Genomic DNA, 25541 nt, shown 5'->3' on the forward strand with positions numbered 1-25541 from the left:
ACACAGCGGCGGGCCCGCCCCAGCCTCCCCAGTGCCGCAGCCGCCCGCCCCGCCCCGCTCCGCGGAGCGCCCCGAGCAGCGGCCGCTTCCGGGAGGGCTCGGGGACCCTTTCCCAGAAGCTCCCAGAACCCCTGGGTGACGTTGGGAGTCCAGTCTGAAGCGTCTCCCTCCAGCCGTGGTCCTCCGGGTTCTCCGGCGCTGCGCGTGGTTCGGAGCCCCTCCGCACCCTGCTGACTACTCCTTCCCGCTCGCCCGGCGCCTCTGCCGAGCCCCCTGCAAGCCCCATCTTGGCCTCGGCCTCGCCACCGGCCCCCGCACTGTCCGGCTCCGTCTCGCTCCCGACGCCGGTCCTTCGGAGCTCGGGCTTCAACCCTCCGCCCCGCCTGGCTCTCCATGCTTCGGCGCCATTCCCCGCGCGGGACTCTGGCCCACCAGATCCGCTCCCCACTGCCACCCATAGCTAACGCGAGGCCTAGCCCGGCTCGGCCTAGGACAGGTTACCAGGCCTGTTGGAGGAGGGGCCTGAGAGCGATACAACTTTGCACTTTGTCCCAAGATTTCCCCAAAATTCCTTTTTGGGCCAGCTAGGGCTGCAAGGGACAGGGACGGACGGGGTAAAATTAAGTCCTCTACCAGGGAAGGGTAAGGGGGGTGGGGAGCTGAGATGATTCTGAGACACCTCCCAGCCCCACCCGGGTAGCAAATCTTTCTCCCCCTCTCCATAATCGGCTCAGCCTGGTCCCACTGACCTCCACCTCCCCCCACATCTGAATCTCTTGGCACCTGGGTTTGTGTGGGTGGGGATGGGAATCCAATCTCCCTTCCCCTCCATCTGGCCTGGAGGACAAAGGGCAGGGGGGACCATCTGGTCCCGCCAGAGTGGGGGAAGGGCCCACCGTGATGATCCCAAGGGAAGGGGGAGGGGCGGTGCTCTGGAGACGGCAAGAGCCTGCGGGGTCTAATTGCATCACTTTATTTCACCGACCTCCACTCAGTCTCCCCGCCCCTCAAACCTCAGAGCAGGAAACAAGTCTAGTTGCTGTGCCAGGGGTAGAGGGGAACACCAGAAGGCAGGGGAAAAGCAGGGAGATTGGGGGTGAGGGGGTGTCTCTTTTCAGTGTGAAATTTTGGGCTAGGGCCAATGCAACCTGTGGGTGAGTGGAGTCCAGGGCTGGCCACCCCCAAGCCTGCCAGAGGATCTTCTGCAAGGCCTGGCCCAGGGCTCCCCCACAATTCCAGACAGTGGGGTGCTGAACCACTGGGAGCAGTATAGCTGTACAAGTGCATGTATGTGTGTGCATGCATACACGGCTGCACATGGAATGTGCATATCCGTCCAGAGCTGTGTGATAGCTCCCAAGTGAAGGGTCCTATTTGGAAACACGGATGGCTCTAAAAATGTATGCGCATGCATGTAAGCATGTATGTATCTGTGGCCTAAGCTCCAGGTTGTTGTTGTTTGCCGTCGAGTTGGCCCCAACTCATAGCAACCCCTCCTTGGGTTTCCAAGGCAGTATCACTATGGAAGTAGGATTGCCCAACCTTCCTTCCGAGGAGTGGCTGGTGGGTTTGAACCGCCAGCCTTCTGGTTAGCAGTCAAGTGGCTTAGGCACTATGCTACCAGAGCTCCAGGTAGGGACTGGAATACAGGACAACAGAAGGAGGCTGTGGGAGAGGGAGGCTGGCCAGAGCAGAGGAAGTAGGGAAAGCTGAGCAGGAAAGCCTATAAGAGAAGCTCATCTAATGGATTACCCTCCACCAGACTATGTCCCTTGATTCATGAGCTCTTTTCTCTTGGTTTCACCTCCTCAGACTGTCACTGCAAGAGAAAGAGGAAGAGGGAAAGACAGACCCCATCAGATAAGAACCCAGATGGACAGACAGAGATATACACACACCTGTTGCATGTGCATGAGTCAGGGCTCGAGGAGGAAAGAGAGAGAGCCCAAGGCAGGCTGGTGGCCCACCCCCAAGAGCAGGGCTGGGCCTCATGCCAGGCCCTGCAGGAAGTCTAACAGCCCTGCATGCCACTCCTCAGGCTTGTCTAGGTAACAAGGGTGCCCCGCCCCCTCCATGACCAGCACCCGGTGGTTGGGCAGCTGTTTCAGGTGCTCAAAGCTGGTCTGGCCCATGGGGTCCTGGTCTCCATACACGATCAGAGCCGGGGTCTGAGAAAGGAAAAGTGGGCAGAGTCAACAGAGATGCGCCACAACCCCAGCCTCCTGGAGGTCAGCTCCAGCCCTCTCCAACTCTTTAGTCTTTCCCAAGGTCACCTCAACTAAGGATAGACAAACTAGCCCAGTGGATAGGGGAAGAGGCCCCAGCTCACAAAGGACAAGGTTGTAGATTTGTGTCTGCCCCAGCACACAGCTTAGCACAGGACTTGGCACAGAAATTTGCTGCTAACTGAACCAAAAAGGTGGACTTTGGTGTTCAACTCCTCCCAGAAGCACCCTAACTTGGCTACCCAGCCCCCAGACCAGGAAAAATCCCCAGCATGGACCCTTCCTTGCTCCCAGCAGGTGATTCTCAGCCTTTCATACAGGTACCTTCACATTGGCATAGTCAGCAGCTTTGATTTTGTCTGTGCAGATAGGGGCCACAGGCACATATCCCCGGAGCTGGGAGCCAGGGGCCATGAGGAAGGGCAGGGAGTACATGCCACTCAATGATGGGCTGATCACAACTGGGGGGCCCAGCTCCAAGGCATCCACCACAGCTGACAGGAAGCTGCCAGGGGCAAGCTCCCCGATAGGAGCAGGGGCCGCTGCTTCCTTGGAATGCCCTAGACCTGGGTGGAGGAGATATAAGACAAGGGCAATGATCCAGAAGAAATGGAAGAGTTCCCTCATCCTGAAAGCCCTCCTTTGTCCATCCACGTCCAGATTCTGCAATGCCCAGAACGCATGAGATTGATTGTTCCTACAATGGCCTAGATCTGTCATATCCGTGAGGAGTGTGAAGCATTTCCCTCCATGTCTGTGCCCCATCTCTCCTAGCAGTACAGTCCTAGGAAGAATCAGGTTCTGAAGTCTGAAAGGGCTGCGTACAAATCCAGTTCTCTCTACTCTATGACCTTCAGATCAGCTCTCTCTCTCTCTGCTCCTTAATTTCCCCATTTGTTAAAAAAGGATGATAAAAGTACCTGCCATTTAATACTGCTGTGAAAATTAAAAGAGTTAACCAATTAAGCTCTGGTATTACAGTGCCTAAGGCATCTGACTGTTAACCAGAGGGTTGGTGGTTTAAACCCACCAGCCACTCCGCAGAATGAACACTGGGCAAGCTACTTCTGTAAAGATTTATTGCCTCGGAAATCCAAAGGGGGTCACTATGAGTCAGAATTGACTCAATGGCAGTGGGTTTGGCATTTTTTGTTTTGTTTTGTTTTGTTTTGATACTGGACTGACTTGGGACTTGGGTGGGTGCCTCATGGATGGTAGCAAGAGTAAACTCTGCACCTGTACCATACCACATGCCTCAGCCAGTCAGTCTCCACCTTCCCCAGCATAATTATCTCAAAACTTTCACCCTAAAGCTTTGCCCAGCCCACTGCGTGAACTAATCAGGCCTGGGCTGAAGACCTGCCCTTGGACCCTGAAACCAAACAAGCCATAGTTGGCAGAGGGGATTTGCTGAGCCATGCTGCCTGCCCCTTCCATATTTAGTCCCTTGGGCTGGGGTCTGCTAGTTGTGACCATCAGTCTGGGCTTTGCAAGTGGGATCATGAGGGGCCTAGCAGCCACCAGGCCCCATCCAGCCCCCCAAAGTGCTGGGAGACTCAGTCACAATGCCCAGGGCTTCCAAGAGCCTATGATCAGAGCTCCATCAAAGTATTTTACTTCCACTTGCTGAGCAAGGATTATTATGTATCAAGTACTAGCCACATACTCACATGGATTATCTCATTCCATTCTCCCTGGGGTCAACCCCAAAAATGAGTGTGGTTATCTCGACTATAAATAAGGAAATGGAAGTTCAGAGACAAAGACACTGCTTGGTATCACAAGGAGCAGCCAGGCAGTGTCCTGACAATATCAGAACAAGGCTGGAGAGGCTCAAAGGCCCTTGCAGGGTGCACCATGTTCTGCCAAGATCATGGCCCAGCCTGGCTGGGTCTTACCAGTCCCATGGCTCCCAGCTACCACACATGACGATCCGGATCCCAGATGAGACCTCCCAACCCCTGTCCAGAAGCCCAGTCATAGAAGTACCTGGCAGGTCAATGGCCACAGCCCGGTAGCCAGCCTGGGCCAGTCTGTGCAGTGTGCCTAGGTTCTGCCAGGTCTCAGAGGAGAAGCGGATGCCATGCAGCAGCAGCACAGAGAAGCGAGCAGCCTGCCCACCACCTGGTCGCACCTCCCGGAAGAAGAGTTTCTGGCTCTGCACCTGGATGCTGCCTTCACGCTGCTCCACGTCTGCCATGCCTGCTGCTGCTGTGCTAGTAGAGCACCTGAGGTTCAAGACCAAGCTGGTGAGGGGTAGGGTCTCATAGGGCCATATAACACTCCACCAAGGTGGTGTGGGAAGGCTTCCCCCGAGAGGGCAGGATATGAATCTCTACAGTAAGCGGCAAGGAGACCTCCAGGATAGTCCTCCTGGAATTCTGTTTTGAGGGCAGGATGATGTAGGTGCTATTTCTGTCTCTGCTACTCAATTGACATTGGGTCTCAGTTTCCCCATCTAAAATATAAGGGCAATAAAGTTTACCTGAAGAATTAACAAGTGAAGATGACTGCCAGCAGTAAGAATGCAATACGTGGGGCTCCCATTACAATTATTGTTCTTACTATTATTATCCTTTTCTGCCAATCAGGATAATAGTACTTATTTCATAGTGGATTTATAGGATTAAATGAGGCCACTCATGTAAAACATTGGCAGGGTGCCTAAACCAAAAAAAAAAAAAACTCACTGCCCTGGAGTCAGATATGACTCATAGTGACCCTTCCTTGGGTCTACTTCTCTTCAGAAGTAGATGGCTCAATCTAACTTCTGAGGAGTGGCTAGTGGGTTTGAACCGCCAGCCTTCTGGTTAGCAGTCAAATACCTTAAGCACTATGCCACCACATCTCCCAGAAGGGTTCTTGTTGTTATGTGCCATTGAGTCGGCCTGACTCATAGTGACCCCTCCTTGGGTTTCCGAGGCAGTATCACTACGAAGTAGATTGCCCCATATTCCTTCCCAGGAGTGGCTGGTGGGTTTGAACTTAGGCACTATGCTACCAGAGCTCCTAGAAGGGTTCCAAGACCTTAGTAAATGCTCAATCAAAGGCAGGTAGCTGAGTCTTGCTAGTCAATCTCATCCCCCCAAGGTACTGTCACTGGTGTAGGTAGGCACCACAGCCTGAAGGAGCCTGGAGCTGGGATGAAAAGCCCTTTTGCAGAGGCGGAAGCCAGAGAGCAGAGCCAGGAAAGGCTTTACAGTTCCAGCCTGCAATGTACGGGGTGCTAAGTGCGTTGCTTGCTGGAGCCCAGAGCGCTGACCGCCGTGCGGTCACCCGAGCCATCCCGGCCCGCTCCGCCCCCTTCGCAGACCTCGGTTCCGGCTCGCTGGGCCTGGTAGAGTGCACAGGTGGGGGTGGGGGTAGAGATACCCCCGAAGGAAGGAACCTGGACAGCCGAGGGGTGAGATTTAGGATAGGTGGGGTGGGTGCTGACTGGAAAGAGAAAGAGAGGATTGAGAGCGCATGGCCGGTACCTGGGGACGGCGTGGGCTCTCGCAGACCGGAGGCACGCAGTGTGGGCGATTTATCGCGCCCAGCGCAGAGAAGCTGGGAAGGGGTTGGACTGGGGCGGAGGCCAGTCGCGCTCTGGGGCGCCCTCTGGTGGCTATCAACCGCTGCAGGGCCCCAAGGCGCAGCTAGACTTCTCACCTTTCTTCTGACTGCAACCTGAGTTTTCCCAAACCACCCGACCCCACGTGCCCCAGCGCGGAACTGGGCTCAGCCAGCCCTGAGACCCTCAGCAACCTGCCCCACGTGCGCATGGCGCGACTTGAGGAGAAGAGTTCCTTTGGACCTGCACTGCTGTGCCCCTAGCCACATCCCTGCTGCTCCCCAGCTAGGACCACCCAGACCAAGTTGTCACTGAGCACGGACAGATTTGAGTGCAAGGCTCCACCAGCATCAAGCCAGGTGACATTGATTGCTTTTCGATGCCTCCAAGGCTGTTTCTTTGCCTGAAGAAATGTGCGAGATGTTGTCCACCTCTCAGGATGCCAATGAGTAGTGGACCCTGAGTGGTCAGCACAGCCTCCTTATGCCAGGCCTGGGCACCACGTGGATTCCTCAGGTTGAGAGCAGACCCGAAGTTGATCACACATGGCCAACCCGGACAGGTTACGAGATGTGAAGGAACCAGGAGGCCATCACAGCCCTGACCAGTGTCTGTGTGGTGTGCAGGTGTCAGGGAAGTGATATGGGGGGAGATCTGGAGCTCTTGCATAGCACAATAATAATAATATCTGGCATTTATGCAGTGAGGCCTTCCTCCGCGCCAGGTACTGTTCTAAGGCATGACCGACTGATTTGAAGGCTTGACCGGTTGTCTTTACAACAACCTTACGCAGTGGATCTTATACTTAACTCCGTTGTACCAACGAGGGAACTGAGACTTCCAGATAGCGTGATATGGGTAAGGGTGAAGACTAGCTGGAAGGAAGATGCCTGATGGCTCTGCTCTGGCTCTTAGGCCGAGAATGGTCCGGAAAATCTGAACCGGGGCGGGCCTCTGTACTTTGGGGCACCGCCCCCTGTTCCCTCTCCGCCCCAGTTACTTGGTAACTAGGCTCTGGGCCTGCGACTGGCCGACTGCGCAAGCGCGCCTCCCTGGTCTTGCGCTTGGCGGCGCTTTGCCCGCCGCACCTCTAGAGCCGCGAAGGCGGCACCATGGTCGCGGCGCTGTTTGGCTGCTGGTTCCGCGTGGGCGGGGCCCACTCCGCGATGGCAGGCTCGGTCATTCCGGTCGGCCCGGTGAGTGTCCCCGGGAGAGAAGCCGCAGGGTGCCCGGAGGCGGGCCATCTTTGCTCCGCCCCTTGCCCCTGTGGCCTGCAACGGAGTCCGGCTGGAGCTGTTGGCGCTAGCGCGGCGAGTGCGCTTGTTTTCTTGCGCTATGTCCTCGAGTGCTCTTGTGCATCTGGGTGTGCGTGTGTCTATGTGATATGTCTGTATGTTTCTGTGTTCTTATGTTGGGGGGATGTGTTCGTACATCTCTCTGCCTGCGTGTGTCTGTGTATATCTTTGTATTTCTGTGGTTTTTTTATGTGCATATCTACCAGTGTGTCTGTGTGTTTTGGAGGATCTGTCACCCTGTGCATATGTGCGTTTCTGTGCATGCATGTGTAATTTGAGGGTTGTGTTTATGCCTGTGTCTGAGTATTTTTGAGGGTCTGCGTGTGATTTTTCTGTCTGCCTTCCTGATGCCTGACCCTGTGTGTATTTGTGTGGGGGACATGCATGTGATTTTCACGCTGTGTATGTATGCAAACGGGTCATTGCGTGTGTGGGGGATCTGCATGTACATGTAGGGAAGAGCTTGTGCAAAAGAAAAGCGCGTGGGTGCAGACTTGATGCCTGTGTGTGCGTGTGTACACCTGTGTGTCATTGTCGATGTAGGTGCCTAGGGTCTACCCAGGCACAGGTCTATACTACAAACCAGACTGCCAACTGCAGGGATTCAGGCTTCTGGGGTTGTCTAGTGTTGCCACAGCCTGAGTTGCCAAGGCAGCATCCAGAGCCTGGGACAGGCACTGGGGTGATACTGGCTAGGGGAGGTCCATGGGGATGTTGGGCCTGGTGGGAACTTGGGTTAGTGCCATTGGAAGTGTGCATCTGAGGCTGTTCCTGGGAGAGGAGCAGGCTCATCCTCCTCACAGCTTCTGGTTCTCCATCAGCATCAGAGGGCTGCTACTGCCTTTGCACCTCAGCAGGGGTGAGGGAGTGGGGGTGGAAGGGGTGGCAGGGAAACATCCCCAAAGTGCCCTGGAGAAGTGGATGGGGCCTGAGATGGCGATTTTCCAGTCTCCAGCTCCAGCTCCTAGATAAGGGCTGGCACCCAATTGGCACTTCAGTGAAAATGTGTTTACCAGTATCCAAGAATAAGGCAAGAGTGGTCATCTTAGGTCCAAGAAATGATAACAGGGACAGGCCTGGGGTCAGTCCATTGTCGCATTGAAATCTCACAGGAGGCTTAAGAAAAGAGTCATGGGGTTATCCTTCTCCCTGTTTTACTGACAAATTAAAGACTCATAGCCAGGAAGTGGTAGAGTCAAGTCTCAAAGCCAGGGCTCCCTGCCCTGTCTGGGTCCTGGGTCCTGAGGCCTGTCCTCTCAATTGGCAAAGGACCCAGGACTGAAGGACTCTGTGAAGCAGATCATTTGGCATGAAGCTTTGTAGGGGGGGCACATTGCTTCAGCTTTGCAGCTGCTCTTTCCATTTCTCTTGGTACCATGCCCATTCCTGGCCCCACACCCACTCATGCCTCAACATTTCTTCTATCCAGCAGTGTCCATGAGACCTCTCCCATTTAATAGTATTTGGGGAAGAGCATTACATATTTCCATTGGCTGTAAAACATATTCTGATTTTGGCAATATGATATACAGTATGATAAAAACAACCACTTCCCAAACACTCCTTCAGGGGGATGTCCCTTTGCCCATGGTCTCTTCTTTGGCAGTGCTCTGTCCAGCAGCAAGGCTCCAATTTGTCCATCATACTCCAGCCCCTGATTTCCTCCTTGGCAAGCAAAGTCTCCACTTTGGGCAAAATAATTGCCTCTGTTTCGTTATCTGTAAGACACCTGTAATCATACCTGCTTCCCAGTGCTCCTGTGAGGACTTGTGAGTCCTTGTATGTGAAAGAGGAGCTCTGGTGGCATAGGGCCTAAGGCATTTGACTGCTAACTTTTCAGAAAGCTGGCTGTTCAAATCCACTAGCCACTCCTCAGAAGGAAGATTGGGCAATCTCCTACCGTAGTGATGCTGCCTTGGAAACCCAAAGACGGGTCGCTATGAGTCGGATTCGACTTGATGGCAGTGAGTTTGGTTTTTTTTGGTTTGTAGGTAAAAGGAAGGAGTTCTGATGATGCAGTGGCTAAGGCATTCAGCTGCTTACCAAAAACAGCAATTTGAACCCACCAGCTGCTCCATGAGAGAAAGATGAGGCAGTCTGCTTCCACAAAGATTTACAGCCTGGGAAGCCTTATGGGGCAGTTCTACGCTGTGTGCTAGGAGACATCTCAGCACCTTCTCACTGCTGAGCATCTGAGCCCTTCACTGGCATGTGGAGTGTGAACTCCTAGACTCTTGCTCAGAGTAAGGGAAGGGGCAGGAACTGGAACTATGCCTCCACTGGGTGCTTTTAAATGGGGCTTTGGGGTGGGGTCCGGAGGCCTCGTGGAGGCTCAGCCCAAGCCTCTTCTCCCTCTCCTCTCTTCCTCCAGACTGTGGTACAGACCTCCATGAGCCGGTCCCAGGTGGCCCTGCTGGGCCTGGGCCTGGGCCTGTTGTTCATGCTGCTGCTGTATGTGGGGCTGCCTGGTCCCCCTGAGCAGACCTCCTGGGTCTGGGGAGACCCTAATGTCACAATCCTGGCTGGTCTCACCCCTGGCAACTCCCGCATCTTTTACCGTGAGGTACTTCCGCTCCACCAGGCACGCAGGTGGGTGCTGACCCCAAGGTGCAGTGGAGGGACTGGTACCTGTGTAGGACTCCAGCTCTACTCAGGGCCTGGGAGGGTAGTGGGAAAAGCCTCTGAAGAAGAAAGGGTGGTCTACTCCAGGCCCTCAGGATGCACATTCCCCGTCTGCCCACAGGGTGGAGGTGGTACTGCTCCATGGAAAGGCCTTTAACTCCCACACATGGGAGCAGCTGGGCACACTGCAGCTGCTGTCACAGAGAGGCTACCGGGCTGTGGCACTTGACCTCCCAGGTGAGTACCACCCCCTGCTCTGAGTTCAGGGAGCCAGGGTGCAGCAGGAAGAAGGGAACAGCTTCCCAGATGGGAGGTTTGGGGGTAGGAAAGCTCTAAGGAGTGTGAGGGTGGCCGTCTGGATCCCAATGTCTGGATAAGCAGTGACAGGTCACAACACAAGATGATACCACTACAAAAAGGTTTGTGTTTTGTGTGTTTTTTTTTTAATTGTGGTGAAAATATACACATCAAAAAAACATTCACCAATTTGGTTTCCACACGTGTAATTCAGTGACACTAATTAAATCCTACAATGTCCATTTTCAATGTCCTTTTCCAAATCACTGCACCACCATTAACTTAAACTCACTATCCCCTAAGCAGAAACTCCCTCTCTCCCCTTACTCCTAGTAACCACTAATAATCTTTGGCTTTTGTATATTTGCTTATTTCATGTAAGGGAAGATCATAAAATATTTGTCCTGTTGTGACTGACTTACTTCACGCGGCATGATGTTTTCAAGGTTGATCCATGTAGTGGCACGCATCAGGACTTCATTTCTCTTTATGGCTGTGTGATACTCCATTGTGTGTGTATAACAGTTGTTTCCACCTTTTGGCTATTATGAAAAGTGCTATAATGATCATTGGTGTATAGGTTTCTGTTTGTGTTCCTGCTTTCATTTCTGGGTATATACCTAGGATTGGGATTGATGGGTCATATGGTAGTTCTGTGTTCAGCTTTTTCAGGAACCAACAAACTTTTTTCCGTAGCATCTGTACCATTTAACATTCCCTCTGAGGGTTTCCAGTCTCTCCACAACCTCACCAACGTCTGTTTCCTATGTTTTGATCATTTCCATGCTAATGGGGATGAGGCAGTATATGTTTGTGGTTTTGATTTGCATCAATGGGGCAGTCTGCTTCTATAAAGATTTAGTCTTGGAAACCCAGCGGGGGGTGTCTTTGAGAAGGAATTGACTCAATGGCAGTGAGTTTGGATTTGGTTTAGAATGGCTAATGACATTGGGCATATTTCCATGTGTTGTTGGCTATTTGAATATCTTCTTTGGTGAAATGTCTCTTCAAATCCTTTGCCCATTTTTTTATTGGATTGTTTGCCTTTTTATTGTTAAGTTGAAGAAGTGGGTTTTTTTTTTTTAATTTTATTTTGATTTGGGTGAAGATTTACAGTGTAAATTCACTTTTCATACAACAGTTCACATAATATACTTTGTCTCATGTCATTGACCAAAATTTACAATGCCACAGCTCCCCTCCCTCTTCCTCCCCATAGTTACCTCTTCCCAGTGTCCATCCCTCCATACTCTTCTGCGCCCTGAGCTGTCTCCCTGTGCATAAGCAGCCCTTCCTTCTCCCATGATTGTTCTCTCCAGGGCGTGTGTCTATTTGAGGTAAATGTTTAATTCACATGCCTGTACTTTGTTTGGCTGGAAACCACAGGTGTGGCTTCAATTCTGGACCTGCAGGGCAGCTAGGGGCCATAGTCTCAGTGGTTCCACCAGGCTCTATTGAAGAAGTGTTTTTATATAGATTTTAGATGTTAGGCCCTTAGCAGATACATGGTTCCCAAATAATTTTCTTTTCACTTTGTTGATAAAGGACTTTGAAGAATTACTGTATTTAATTTTTGATATCCCACTTACTTTTTGCTGCTTGTCCTTTTATTGTCATGAAAAAGTCTTTTTATTTCCTACCTTGAAAGCTACAGTGTGGATGTGTGCATGTCACCAAGCAAAGAGAAATGTGATTCACTTCCCAGGAGATGGCGTGGGTGGGTCTCCCTGTACTTTTTTGTGACAAACCTTGTAGCTTTTTATTTTTTAACTATGTAAATGCTTCCTGCTAACATTCTTGATATTAAAAAATAATATCATTTAGGGAGGAAATGGGAAGAATGCTTCACAGTGTGAAGATGGCAGTAAATGTCACAAAACAGAATGTGTATGGATGGTTGAATGGAAAATTGATACACTCTGTAAACTTTCACCAAAATCACAAATTAAAAATGTCATTTAAAGATCAGACCGCGTCAAAGCTCCCAAAAGACCCACACCATGTTTCTCTCCGTCTTAACCTCTCTAAGCACTTTGAGAGGCTTCCAGACCCTCCTCTGAACATTCCTACACACACAGATACAGACAGTATGCCAGACTATAGTAGAGGTTGTAAACATGATTAGTGTCCTACTAGACAAATCCATCTGCAAATTCTCCTACTTCATGTCTCATAGATCATGCCAGTCTCTACAAACCTCTGTCTCGCTCATTAACTCTGCAGCATGTGTCATAGCAGGGAGAGACAGGTTTTATCTGACTGCTCCTCGACTGGTGAATATGTAGATTGTTTTAGGGTTTTCAATGTTAGTTGAAATCCTTGGGTGACATACAGAAGTGTCTCTGGACATGCTTCTTTGAGCACATGGGCAACAGTTTCTCTAGGTGAGATAATCTTTAAACTTTAAACCAAAAAGATCCCCTGAAGTCTTCAGCTTAATTAGTAAAGGATGTCTGCCTTGAACTTTGTCCTCTTTTAAAGAACTATCTGTATGGGATCAAATTGACAACCACAACTGGAAATGTTAGATAGGAAGTTAGCGGGCAGTGAGTGGATGTTAATGGGGGAGGAACGATTTGGCAAAGGAGGATGGGAATGGTTGCAGAACTTGAAGAATGTAATCAGTGTCCTGAATTATACACATAGAAATTGTTGAATTGATAATATGTTCTGCTGTGTATATTTTCAACAACAGTAAAATAAATTATTTAAAAAAAGAAACACACTAATAACAAGGAAGCAAATTGGAGACATAGTAACAAATGATATTAGGTAGTCCTCACTGCATATATTTAATGTAAGTAAATAACAAAAACCTAAAACTGTTATCAATAAAGAAACAGAATAAGATTAAAAAAAAAAAAAAAGAATTTCTGTAGGATAGCTATAAAGAACAATTGTTGGTTCAAAGGACACACTTATTTTTTGCATTAAAAAAAAATTATTGTGGTTAAATATATGTAACATAAAATTTGCCATTTTAACTTTCTAAGTGTACAATCCCATGATATTAATTATATTCACCATCTTGTACACCTGTCACCATTATTTATTTCTAAAACTCTTTTCATCCCCCAAAACAAAAACTCTAAGCCTCCTTCTCCCTTCCCCTAGTGGTGGTGGTTGTTAGGCATCATCGAGTCTGACTCATAGCAGCCCTGTGTACAACACAGCTAAACACTGCCCAGTCCTGTGCTAACCTCACATTGTTGCTATGCTTGAGCCCTTCATCCCAGCCACTGTGTCTCTCCATCTCATTAAAGGTCTTCCCCTTTTTTGCTGACCCTTTATTTTATCAACCATGATATCCTTCTCCAGGGAATGGTCCCTTCTGACAACATGACCAAAGTACTAGGGGTGAAGTCTGGCTATTCTTGCTTCTAAGGAACATTCCAGCTGCACTTCTTCCAGGACAGGTTTGTTCATTCTTCTGGCAGTCTATGGTTTATTCAGTATTCTTCACCTATACCACAATTCAAATACATCAGTTCTTAAATTTTCCTTATTCATTGTCCAACTTTCACATGCATATGAGGCTATTGAAAATACCATGGCTTTGGTCAGGCACACTGTAGTCTTCAAAGTGACATATTTGCTCTTTAACACTTGAAAGAGGTTTTTTGCAGCAGATTTGTCCACTGCGATACATCATTGCATTTCTTGACTGCAGCTTCCATGGGCATTGATTGTGAATCCAAGTAAAATGAAATCCTTAATAATTTCAGTCTTTTCTCCATTTATTGCGATGTTGCTTATTGATCTAGTTGTAAGGATTTTTGCTTTCTTTGTGTTGAGGTGTAATCCATACTGAAGGCTGAAGTCTTTGATTTTCATCAGTAAGTGCTTCAAGTCTTCTTCACTTTCAGCAAGCAAGGTTGTGTCATCTGCATATTGCAGATTATTAATGAGTCTCCCTCCACTCCTGATGCCTCATTCTTCTTTGTATTGTCTGGCTTCTTGGATTATTTGCTCAGCATACAAATTGAATAAGTATGGTGAAAGGATACAACCCTGATGTACACCTTTCCTGATTTTAAACCATGCAGTATCCCCTTGTTCTGCTCGAACGATTGCCTCTTAGTCTGTGTACTAATGATGAGCACAATTGTGTTCTGGAATTCCCATTCTTTGCAGTGTTATCCATAAGCCTGTTATGATCCACATCCAAATGCCTTTCATAGTCAATAAAACACAGGTAAACATCTTTTTGGTATTTGCTTTCAGCCAAGACCCCTTTCCCCTCACCTCTAGTAACCATTAATCTACTTTCTGCTGTATGCATTTTCCTGTTCTATATATTTCACATAAGTGTGATCATATAAAGGAGCTCTGGTGGCATAGTGCCTAAGGCAGTTGACTGTTAACCAGAAGGTTGGTGGTTCAAACCCACCAGCCACTCCATGGAAGGAATACTGGGCAATCTACTTCCATAAAGATTTACCACCTTGGAAACCCAAAAGGAGTCGCTATGAGTTGGAATTGACTTGATGGCAGTGAGTTGTGGTTTTTTGTTTTTTTTTTTTTTTTGGTGATCATATAATATTTGAAGGACAGGAAGGAAGGGGAGGGAATACTACAAAAAAAAAAAATACATTGATACATTTAAAAAAAAATTTGAAGGACACTCATTTTTAAATTCTGACAGATATTTTCCTTATCCTTCAAAAAGGCTCTACAGATTTCTCCCATCATTGATTTATGAAAATGCCCATTTTCCCACATCTTCCCGAGCACTGGGTATCATCAGTCTTCTTAGTTTTGCCAATATGATGAATGAAAAATTTGTTTTTCTAGCAGATTTATCACATTACAAAAAATAGCTTCTGGAAAGTTTGGGGTAGCATATACCATGTGCCACTGGTCCACACCTGTCTCTCCTGCTGTGGTAGGGAGGAAGTCATGGGCCCTTTTCCAGCCTCCCTCAGCTGGTACCTGCTGCTGTCCCCAGGTTTTGGGAATTCAGCACCTTCGGAGGAGGCCGGGACAGAGGCAGGGCGAGCAGAGCTGCTGCAGCGTGTGCTGCAGGACCTGGAGGTGCACAATGCTGTGTTGGTGAGCCCCTCACTGAGTGGCCACTATGCCTTGCCCTTCCTGATGCGAGGTCACCACCAACTGCATGGATTCGTGCCCATCGCACCCACCTCCACCCAGAATTACACCCAGGAGCAGTTCTGGGCAGTGAAGGTACTGGGAGGATGATCCCCAAAGGTCCTGGCTCCTTGTCTCTGGCTTGGGTCATGGAAAGGGGTAGGGTTCAAGTCAAACTTGGAGGAGACATGGCCTATCACGGATCTTGGATGGAAGAGGCGGGTGTTTGGAAGCGTTCCCAGGAGGTGGCTTGGGATTCAGGAGGTGGCTTGGGCCCATCAGGCCCCAGGGTTATAGCCCCTTGTCCCACCCTGCAGACCCCGACCCTCATCTTGTATGGGGAGCTGGATCACATCTTGGCACGGGAGTCACTGCGACAGCTCCGTCACCTGCCCAATCACTCCATAGTGAAGCTGCGCGATGCAGGCCATGCCTGCTACCTCCACAAGCCACAAGACTTCCACCTCGTCCTCCTTGCCTTCCTTGACCGTCTGCCTTGAACTCACCAACTGCCTGGGCCCTAGCCTGGGCCTCAGTGTGGAGGATCTGGACTAGCCCCCCTACCCCACCACCACCACCACTAAGGAGGCAATCCCTGGGATTCCAGGGCACAGACCAGAGTGCCAAGCCCAGTCAGGACCTCTCATTGCATTTTACGGGCACAATAAAAAAAGTGTGTTTGTCTTGCCTGAGGAGTGATAAGCCCCGTTGTCCTGGTATGCTGTGTGTGGGGTGGGAGTGGGAGGCAAGTCTGGCACTATTTGGGACTGGGAAATGGAAAGGATGCTTCAGGTACGTGGGTGACTAAGATCATGGGCCACTTCTTAGCTGTGTGCCCTTACCACTTCATGCCTCAGTTTCCTAATCTGTAAAATGGGCCCGATGGTAGCACCTAGCTCAGAGAGTGGTTATATGATTGAATGAGACTGGGTGGGTGGAGCACTTGGCCATACAGAGCTGGGAGATAGAGGTGGGTGTTACTGATGCTTTCTGGCCACTGGGAATGGTGAAAAATCAAGGGTCTGGGCAGCAGAGCTAAGTGATTCAGGAACACAAGACCTTTGGCTGAAGGAAGGAGGGTATGTAGAGGTGTGGGGGTAGGGATGTGGTTTAAGAATTAACAACATTGTGAGTTGAACCACCAAGCCTGCTTATCCCCTGGGTGTGTGGGTGAGAAGTCCAGACTTAAATTCCAGGAGGGTTGGGATGAAACCCTCTTTGACCTTCACAGCCTGCCTCCTCTGCGCCCAGAATTTGAAATCTTCCAGCCCCGCTCCTTCCAACCTGACTCAACAGCAGAGGGCAGAACTGTCTGGGGGTACAAAGGCAGCCAGGCTCGCAGATGGGCTGGCCAACGGGACACCTGTGGCTCTGTTTATCCCCTTCTCCAGTGACTGCTGAAGAGCCAGAAAGCCTGGCACAGGGTCAGGCAGAGTAAGCTGTGCCACACATGCTGTTTTCCCACCTCTTGCATTCACTGTCACTCACACAGCGTTCCGATGACATCCTCACCGTGATACCCCCTGTCACATAGGCACTGGCACACCCATCATCTGACACATCATACCCACTGATAACGTAGTTTACCCACACAACACGATCACACATATAGTCACACATGCTCCTATCCGTCCATGTATTTTTCATTCCTGGAACGTTGTCCGAGCGCCAGCACTGTGCCAGGCTGGAGGCAGTAAGCCTACGGGTACGTGGACCTGCCTCTTGGAGCTCAGTATTGAAGAGAGACGTCCATCAATAACCTCACCCCAGAGGGATAACGGTAGGAGATCGTCAGAAGGAAGGGAGCAGGCACGGGCTGCTCGGGTAGGGCTTTGCAATGATGGCTCTTCAGAGCGAAAAGCGGCCCAAGAGGGCTGCTGCGACATGCAGCGTCAGCGTCCGCAGACTTCTCTACCCGCCCTATCCTGCAAGGGAAGGAGTCTTCTGGGGGCGGGGCCGGTCAACTCGCTGCCCCACCCAAAGGCAGAACCTGAGAGGGGCGGGGCTGCCCGCGGCGCTGCTTCCACGTGGCCGGATTGAGAATCTGATCCTCTAGTAAACCCCGGCCGCCGGAGCCTGGGGCGGGAGGTGTCTGGAACGTGGGAACCTGTGCTGACTCGGCCGCTGGAACGGGAACGGCCCTTACCCTCAATCCTCGTTCCCCGCCTCACGCCGCGGATCCAGCCACGTGGTGGGCGGGCCGGGGGCGGTTCTGACCTCGGCACTTCGCAGTATCCTGAGTCCGGGTCACAGTCCGGGGTGGGCTCTGAGAAGCGAGTGCGGGCTCAAGACCAGGACAGAGCGAAGTGGGGAACCCTGGAAAGAGGTAGAGGAATCGCGCTCCCTGGAGTGAGATCCGGGAAATTGGGAGAAATGTTTTGAGGAGGGTAGAGAAGTGAATGCCTAGGCTCAAACCTGGCTCAGTTACTGTGTCCCGAAAGCGTTCTAAGCCTCAGCTTTCTCCTGTGTAAAGTGGGCAGAGGCAGGAACTTCGTGGGGGCTCTTTGGGAGATTAAATGAGGAAATGTGTTGAAAACGGTCAGTACAGCTCCTGGAACAGAATGAGGTGCTCTGTAACTGGGGGAGACTACAGTTCCTTTTTAGGGTGCTCTTGTTGTTGTTTGCCGTCGAGTCGGCCCCGACTCATAGCGACCCCTCCTTGGGTTTCCGAGGCAGTATCACTACGGAAGTAGGATTGCCCAACCTTCCTTCTCTTAGCCTGTGGGAAGTACAGAGAAACTCGCCCTGGGGAGGGGAGTCATGTGCAGATGGACTGGCCTCGCCTGGGAGAGGGGGCTGGGAGAGGGTCGTCAGGCACTCCCTCTGTCCCCAGTTCTCCAGGCACAGCACCATGGCCAGCAAGGGTCCGGAGGGCGAGCACCCATCCGTGACTCTCTTCCGCCAGTACCTGCGCATCCACACGGTCCAGCCCGAGCCTGACTATGGTAAGAATGCCAAGATTTCTGGGCCTCCCATGGGCGTCCTACCAGATGAAAACTGTGCTCTAAACCTGTCTCCAACCTGTTACCCAGTTGAGTTCCGAAGGCTGCCCCAACTGTCTCCTCAACTCCTCTGGCTACTCCCTAGGTTAACAGTTTCTCCAAGCTGTAAAGGAACCCATTCCCCAGAGGCTGTGCTATTCCAGAAGTTAATCCTAGCAGCTAGTTAAGGAATAACTTCACCTCGTTCCTCACGTGGGGAGACTGAGGCAGAACAAGGGAAGGAGAGGCCCCCAAAAGTCTACTGGGACTAGACAAAAACCACAGACCTCAGAGGTGGCTGGGAATTTTGTATGTAGGTCCAAATCCCTGCTCTGGATTTTCCAGCTGGGAGACACTGAGTGAATCTCTTTATGTCTCTGTGCCAGTGTCCCCATCTTTCACCTGCTTCCAGCTCTTCCACAGAGGGTCACTAAACCCTTTGCCACTGAGTTGATTCTGAATCATGGCAATCCCATGTGTGCAGGGTAAAACTGCTCCATAGAGTTTCCAAGGCTGTAATCTTTCAGAAGCAAGTCTCCAGGTCTTTTAGGCCTTTTTCTTCTGCAGTATGGCTGGGTGGGTTAGCCTAGCAGCCAAAGACAAACCATTTACACCACCCGGGGACTTAATGGATCACTAGCTGGCCAAAAAAAAAAATCGTCCTTGGGGACAGAAATGCAAATGTCTTTGAGAAGTGTGGAATTGTGTTGAGGAGGCAGCAGTCTAGCTCTGGGTCTATTCCCCCCTCTCAGCTGTGCCTGAGCTGGTGGGGGCTGTGAGCAGAAGCAGCCCCCATCCCCTCTAAGACTCTCTGTGCCACCAGGGGCTGCTGTGGCTTTCCTTGAGGAGAGAGCTCATCAGCTGGGCCTGGACTGTCAGAAAGTGGAGGTGAGCCTGGGGTCCTGAGTAAGGAGAGATGGGGCTCTGGTCCTCTTCCCCCTGCACTAACCATTCCCCCTCCTCATCCCCTCCAGGTGGCACCTGGCCGTGTGGTTACTGTGCTGACCTGGCCAGGTACCAACCCCACGCTCTCCTCCCTCTTGCTCAATTCCCATACTGATGTGGTGCCTGTCTTCAAGGTGTGTATGTGGAGGGTGGGGGAGTGTGCAGGCCCTGAACACTGAGATGGCTGCCTAGCCTCAGGGAACTTTGAGGAAAGCCTTATGATAAGTCCCTGGGTTATGAACATGTCCAACTTACAGACAATTCATACTTGCCCTTTAATGTTATATAAATGTGCCTTCACTTTGAAACAATTGAACCAACTCCTACTCTCAACAAACCTTCCTCACAATCACCTTCACTTGCTGCATGTACAGTGTTTAAATCATTGAAAAGGCTTCATGCTTTGCTTGTGCTAACTCAAACCAAACTCACTGCCATTGAGTAGATCCCAACTTGTAGTGACTGCCATTGGGTTTCCAAGTCAGTAAATCTTCACGGAAGTAGATTGTCCCATTTTCCTTCCATGGAGTGGCTGGAACCTTATGGTTAGCAGTCAAATGCTTTATTAGGAACTGTACCACCCGAGCTCCTTTCTTGACCCGAGCTCCTTTCTTGTTCTAAAGTAAGGCTAAATAAGAACCATAACCACTGTTCTGACTTACCTACAAATTAGACTTAAAGACACTATTGAGAACTGATCTCATTCATAACCTGGGGACTGCCTGTACTGGTCGTGGTGCCGACTCTCCACATTCATGCGGCATTACTCCACTTCAGAGCCTTTGTCCAACAATGATTCAATGCCCAGAGTCAGGATGGAAGAGGCAGAGATGGGGGTGGCAGTCATCTGCCCTCTTTGGTCCTTTATTCCCCTACCCCCCTGCTTATCACCTCAACTTAATGGTGGGCTCCTAGGGCAGGGCCACAGTTGGCCAGAGTAGATTAATGACACTAAATTTGGTGCTTGGGTCTCTCTTCCCATCCCTGAATCCAGGAGCACTGGAGTCATGACCCATTTGAGGCCTTCAAGGATGCTGAGGGCTACATCTACGCCAGGGGTGCCCAGGACATGAAATGTGTCAGCATTCAGTGAGTGTCCTCTGTTCCCAGTCACCCACAATATCCCTACAACCCCAATGTATTGACCCAAGGCCTGAGGAATAGTTGGAGAATCCCAAGGCCAAAGAACATCTTGACCCTTTACTGTAGACAGAAGTTACTCCTGTGACCATTGCATGGATGGGGATACTAAGGCCCAGAGAGGGGCAGGGACTTACCAGAGTCCCCTGCCAGACTGTGCCAGAGCTGGGTCCAGGACCCAAGGCTCCAGTTTGCCAGCCCTGCCTGGCCTTCCTGACTCCTCCAGCACCTGGCTCTGTGTCCCTCTCACTGTCCCCTCAGGTATCTGGAGGCTGTGAGAAGGCTGAAGGCTGAGGGCCACCGTTTCCCCAGAACTATTCATATGACCTTTGTGCCAGGTAGGAGTAGCACGTATGATCTTTATGCCAGGTAGGAGTAGCACGTATGATCTTTGTGCCAGGTACAGGCACCTGCTGAGAGGAGGAGGGTATACTGGGAGTGGGGGGGTGCCCTCATCTCATGAATCTTTCTAGATGAGGAGATTGGGGGTCACCAAGGCATGGAGCTGTTTGTGCAACAGCCTGAATTTCAGGCCTTGAAGGCTGGCTTCGCCTTGGATGAGGGTGAGTAGGTGGCAGTGTGTTCAGCGCTGAAGGAAGAGATAGGGAGGCTGCTAGTGGGGGCTGGGCCACTTCACTGTGACTCTCCATCCCTCTTTCAGGCCTGGCAAACCCCACTGACGCCTTCACTGTCTTTTACAGTGAGCGGAGCCCTTGGTGTGAGTATGGGCACGGGTTAGGGGGAGGTGTTCACTGTACAGATGGGAGATTAGGCCAGAGAAGGCAAGGACCTGTCAAGAGTCACACAGCAAGTTGGGGCCTGAGTAGACCTTGATTCCAGGGCTGCTGTCTCTTTCCTGTTTCTTTGACCAAGAGCTTCTCTGAGGGCAGGCTCTGACTATGGGCAGAAACCAGCTCTGTGCCATGGGCTTTGAGGGGGAAAGGGCCCTTCCAGGGGAGCTTGGGATGAGGAAAAGACCCTGGCCCACCCCAGGGCCACCCTGTCTTTCCAGCCCCTCCCATGCTAAAGATCCCCTCTTGCATCTTCCCAGGGGTGCGGATCACAAGTACTGGGAAGCCTGGTCACGGTTCGCGCTTCATTGAGGACACAGCAGCAGAGAAGCTGGTGTGTGGCATATGGGGAAGGGAGTCTGGAGGTTTGGGAGGCTCTATCTTGGGACCAGGAGCTCTGATGGCACTATGGTTAAAGCATTGGGCTGCTTATGAAAAGGTCAGCACTTTGAACCTACTCTGCGGGACAGAGATGAGGCACTCTGCTTCCCTGAAGATTATGGCCTTAGAAACCCTCTGTGGCAGTTCTACTCTGGGCTTGACTGGATGGCAGTGTTTTTTTTTTTTTTTTCTCTCACATTTCATCTCATATTCTCCCAGCACAACGTTGTGAGCTCGATCCTGGCCTTTCGGGAGAAGGAGAGGCAGAGGTAAAGCAGCCTGGGAAAGGCGGCTGTGGGAGGCTGTGCAGGAGAGGAGGGGCTGAGCCACCTTCTACTCTTGCTCCTTGTTGCCCCACCCCCACCCCCACTACAGGCTGCAATCAAATCCCCATTTGACGCTGGGGGCCGTGACTTCTGTGAACCTGACTAAGCTAGAGGGTGGTGTGGCCTATAATGTGGTACCTGCCACCATGAGTGCCAGCTTTGACTTCCGTGTGGCACCTGATGTGGACCTGAAGGTGCCACCTCCACTTGGGTTTGGAAGAGTGATCCCTAGTCCTCAACCCCATCCTAGAGGCTCAAGGAGAGCCTAGGGGGTCAGCTCAGCTCATTCCCCTTCTCTTAGGCCTTCGAGGAGCAGCTCCAGGGCTGGTGCCAGGCAGCTGGTGAGGGGGTCACCTTCGAGTTTGCTCAGGTATCAACTTAGGACCTGGGATAGGGGACTTCTAGGAGCTCAGGTTGGGCTCACCATGTGTGTGACACTGTAGGAATGTGTGCTTGGTGTGTCTGCACATCTGGGCATTTCTTTAGCTATGAGAGACACATTTTATTCACCCAACAAGCATTACTAGTTGTGAAGGGCCACTGTTGGGTGGGGTGCTGGGGAGTACTATGGGTAGAAAAATTGGATACAGTTCTTCCTCTCATGATTCTTACAGCCTGATGTGGGGAGACAGGCATAAATCAAATAGTTACAAAAGTAGTATTACAATGAATACACATGGCATAGGAAAAGATGAGACCCCACAGTCTTGAGAGCTTATGATGGGGGTATTTTGGCCTGACAAGTCAGGAGAGCTGTCTTAAGGAAGAGGCACTTGGGCTATGATCTGAAAGGTGGACAGGAAATAAATAGATGGAAAGCATAGGATGGTTAGAGGTCTGGAGCTTTTAGGGGACTGAAAGAGGGCCTATGCTGGCCTGGCTGACTAGATGGATGTCTGTGAGGGTGTGTGGGTGGGGTTGAGCACGTGCCCTATGTCAGGCATATCCCATTGTGAGGAACAGGGCAAGATGCTCGTCTCTGTCCTGATCCTGCCATCTTTCCCCTTCACCCAGAAATGGACGTCACCCCAGGTGACACGTACTGACAACTCAGATCCCTGGTGGGAAGCGTTTAGCAGAGTCTTCAAGGACATGTGAGCACACCGACCAGCCTGTGCCCTTCCCCTCTTCATACAGCCAGCTCCAGTTTTGTGCCCATCTCTCCCCTTTCCTCTCACTCTCCTTTGCCCCTTCACTCCTTGCCTCGCCTTTTCCTTTTCCCCATTCACCAGATTCTGTTCCCTGCAGGAACCTCACTTTGGAGCCCCAGATCTTCCCTGCTGCCACTGACAGCCGCTATCTCCGTGCAGTGAGCACCTCACATGGCAGTGGGATGAGCAGTAGGGTGAGCCTGGATGCCAGACTTCGCCCTGATGGCTCCTCCTTCCCCCCTTGCAGGTGGGGGTTCCAGCACTGGGCTTTTCACCCATCAACCACACACCTGTGCTGCTGCACGACCATGATGAACGGCTGCACGAGGCCGTGTTCCTCCGTGGGGTTGACATATACACCCGCCTGCTGCCTGCCCTGGCCAGCATCCCTGCCCTGCCCTGTGATAGCTGAGCCCCATGTTCCCTACCTTTACCCCCAGAGCTTCCACCCAGACTATAAAGTCTGGTTCCAAAGACTCATTTTTCCCCCACCCAACAATAAAGTCAGTATGTAGACAAGAGCCGCCTTTGACGTATTAACAGAGAACATTTGCTTCTCTGGGGAAATGGTGCTTATCACCCCCATTTCACAAATGAGGAAGACGAGTCCAGCTCTGTGCCCCAGCCAGCACTCCTATCTAGTACCACCCAGACACAAGGGCCCACACTGCTGCTCTCAATGGCCATGATACCATTTGACTTGTGAGGGGTACCAAGACAAGGACCTTAGGGAGCCACTTCTGGCTTTCAGGGGCACCTTTGGCATCCTGAAACAAAAGGACCCAGTAAGGCAGAGGGGCAGCTTGCAAGGCATAACAGTTGGCATTTGTCAAACCCAAAAAGGAAAGTGTGGTCCCTGCTCTGGTGTTGGGAGCAGGGGTCACAGAGGGGCTGGGACCCTGGGTCAGTTTATCAGGGTCCCTAGTGTTCTGGCCAGGAGTCCTGGGTCAGTATGTACAGAAAGGCTCAGGAGTTGGGCTTCAGTTGGCTGGCCTTTCTAGGCCCCCAGGCAGCTGTGGCCCAGCTGAGCCTGCTCCTCTTGTTTATCTGGTCTAATCTGGTCCTGACCTTCATGAGCAAGGGGCAAGTAGGGCCTGCAGGGCCAGCTTTTCAAGTTCCTTGTCTTGGTCAGAGGAAGTCCTGAGCCTCCATCTGAGGCCTGTACTCATAGTACTAAACCTGTACTCATAGTATACTAATTGCCACCTCTGCCTAGAGTTCTAACAAGGAGCCTGGCCTTTCACTGGCTCCACCTTCACTGAACTCTCACATGCAATGTAGGTGCCATTATAAGCCCCACATTACAGAACAACTGAAGCTCAGCTAGGGACAGTAACTAGCCCAAGGTTACATAGCCTGGAGATGATGGAATGGAAACTGAGACTCAAACATTTCTAACTGGGGACTTGAGCGCCTTCCTTTGTATAGGACAGACTTCATGTGGAAGCTGGAAGAAGCTGAGGGTCATGGCTGTTAGCAAAACTAGTTGAAGCCTTTGACTACCTTGGGTCTCCTGAGATTAGGGTCTGACCACACTGGAGGTCCATAAAGGGACCACCATTCCTCCCTCAGGGCAGGATGACTGGGGAAGAGCCTTCCTGCTCCCTGTCCAAGGCACCAGCTGCAGACCTGGCTGTGGAAACCCTTCCCCTCTGGCTGCTGAAGACAAGGGTCCAGGGTACAAAGCCAGCTGTCAAAACTTCATCTCCCATCTGGCTCCTTGGGGAAGGGCATTTTGGCCATCCATAGGGGGGTACCAGGCTCACAGTCAAGAGCTAGCAGGACTGAGCTTCAGCCCTTATTGGGCAAATTAAATTTACTGGGGCCCCATGTTAACTGCCTGGGTTTAAATGCTACCTCCATCCCTTACTAGTTCAATGATCTTGAACAGGTTTTCTCACCTGTAAAATGCAAATATCAATAGCTACTTCAGAGGTAAGGGGAAGATACACAAGGGATTGCCTGTTGTCCTGGCACTCCTTTTAAGTTTCCGAAGTGACCAAGTTTGGATTACAAATCTCATGACCATTATACTCAAAGGCTGCTTATGAAGATTAACTGTAACCAGGAACAGTGCTCCACTAGGTTCAGCTACAGGGAGCCTCCACAAATACCTATTACTTCACCATCCGCTCACTAGTTGCTCAGGACCAAGGCTCTACAGATGAAGCAGCTGGGCAAGGAGGCACAACAAGTGACCTCTCCTGAACAATGTTTCATGAAGGCACCAGGAGGGTGTCTCCTGGCCTCTGGCCTATTCATCCAAGAAAGGCAATGGCACCACTACTCTGCCATTAGGGTCCCTGAGAGTGGACCCTGGTCAGGTACACTAGGAACAGCCTAAGTCTAGATGTCCTCAGGCCAGAGTACAGAATGCTTCAGTAGGTCCTTCCCACTTCCCTCTGGGGACACTTGGAGACTTAACAAGGGCATCTGAGATTTCTCCCTTTTTTCAGCAGCCTGCCTAGGCAAGCTGTGGCCCAACTCTCCAAAGGCCCCATTTCTCATTAGGTTCCCCCTCTTCACTCCAAAGCCCTCCCACTCACCCACATCCCATCATCCATTTAGAGCAAAACTCCTCTCCCCACACAAATGGAAGCACTACTCCTCCTCACCCCCAGCCCCACAGATTGAAAGCAGCTCCTGCCTCAGGTTTATTTATACAAATAGCACAGGAGGACACCAGCCCCATGCAGATAGCAGCCCAGGGGGTCACACCAGTCTATCTGTCCTCAGATGGAGAACT

The 25541-nt window shown here is 51.1% G+C and overlaps 2 protein-coding genes across 2 annotated transcripts; one reads left to right on the plus strand and one right to left on the minus strand.

Moving 5' to 3' along the window:
• Positions 1 to 1988: 1988 nt before the first annotated feature.
• Positions 1989 to 4425, minus strand: LOC103206555 (protein ABHD14B). The gene is made up of 3 exons (XM_007952036.2): positions 4215 to 4425; positions 2550 to 2791; positions 1989 to 2168 (listed from the first exon to the last, which is right to left on the minus strand). Exons 1-3 carry the CDS (start codon positions 4423 to 4425, stop codon positions 1989 to 1991), a joined length of 633 nt encoding a protein of 210 aa, XP_007950227.1.
• Positions 4426 to 9526: 5101 nt separating this feature from the next.
• Positions 9527 to 23207, plus strand: LOC103206557 (aminoacylase-1). The gene is made up of 16 exons (XM_007952038.2): positions 9527 to 9662; positions 9817 to 9932; positions 17914 to 18025; positions 18885 to 18949; positions 19036 to 19140; positions 20001 to 20095; positions 20408 to 20484; positions 20620 to 20709; positions 20808 to 20864; positions 21198 to 21271; positions 21538 to 21587; positions 21694 to 21838; positions 21946 to 22014; positions 22659 to 22738; positions 22893 to 22953; positions 23043 to 23207. The coding sequence occupies exons 1-16, from the start codon at positions 9527 to 9529 to the stop codon at positions 23205 to 23207; spliced, it is 1497 nt and encodes a 498-aa protein (XP_007950229.2).
• Positions 23208 to 25541: the final 2334 nt, after the last annotated feature.

This window comes from Orycteropus afer, unplaced genomic scaffold (genome assembly GCF_000298275.1).
Source record: "Orycteropus afer afer isolate SDZICR_OR568_19922 unplaced genomic scaffold, OryAfe1.0 scaffold00323, whole genome shotgun sequence".
Taxonomy (NCBI): Eukaryota; Metazoa; Chordata; class Mammalia; order Tubulidentata; family Orycteropodidae; genus Orycteropus; species Orycteropus afer.

Excerpts from the sequence above, each read along its gene's own strand:
- LOC103206555 (XM_007952036.2), bottom strand. The coding sequence starts at position 4,425 with ATGGCAGACGTGGAGCAGCGTGAAGGCAGCATCCAGGTGCAGAGCCAG. Across the intron at positions 2,792-4,214 it reads TGTGGCCATTGACCTGCCAG|GTCTAGGGCATTCCAAGGAA; the intron begins GTACTTCTATGA and ends TCCTCCACCCAG. Across the intron at positions 2,169-2,549 it reads CTGACTATGCCAATGTGAAG|ACCCCGGCTCTGATCGTGTA; the intron begins GTACCTGTATGA and ends TTCCTTTCTCAG.
- LOC103206557 (XM_007952038.2), top strand. The coding sequence starts at position 9,527 with ATGTGGGGCTGCCTGGTCCCCCTGAGCAGACCTCCTGGGTCTGGGGAG. Across the intron at positions 9,933-17,913 it reads TGTGGCACTTGACCTCCCAG|TTCTCCAGGCACAGCACCAT; the intron begins GTGAGTACCACC and ends CTCTGTCCCCAG. Across the intron at positions 20,485-20,619 it reads TCATATGACCTTTGTGCCAG|ATGAGGAGATTGGGGGTCAC; the intron begins GTAGGAGTAGCA and ends GAATCTTTCTAG.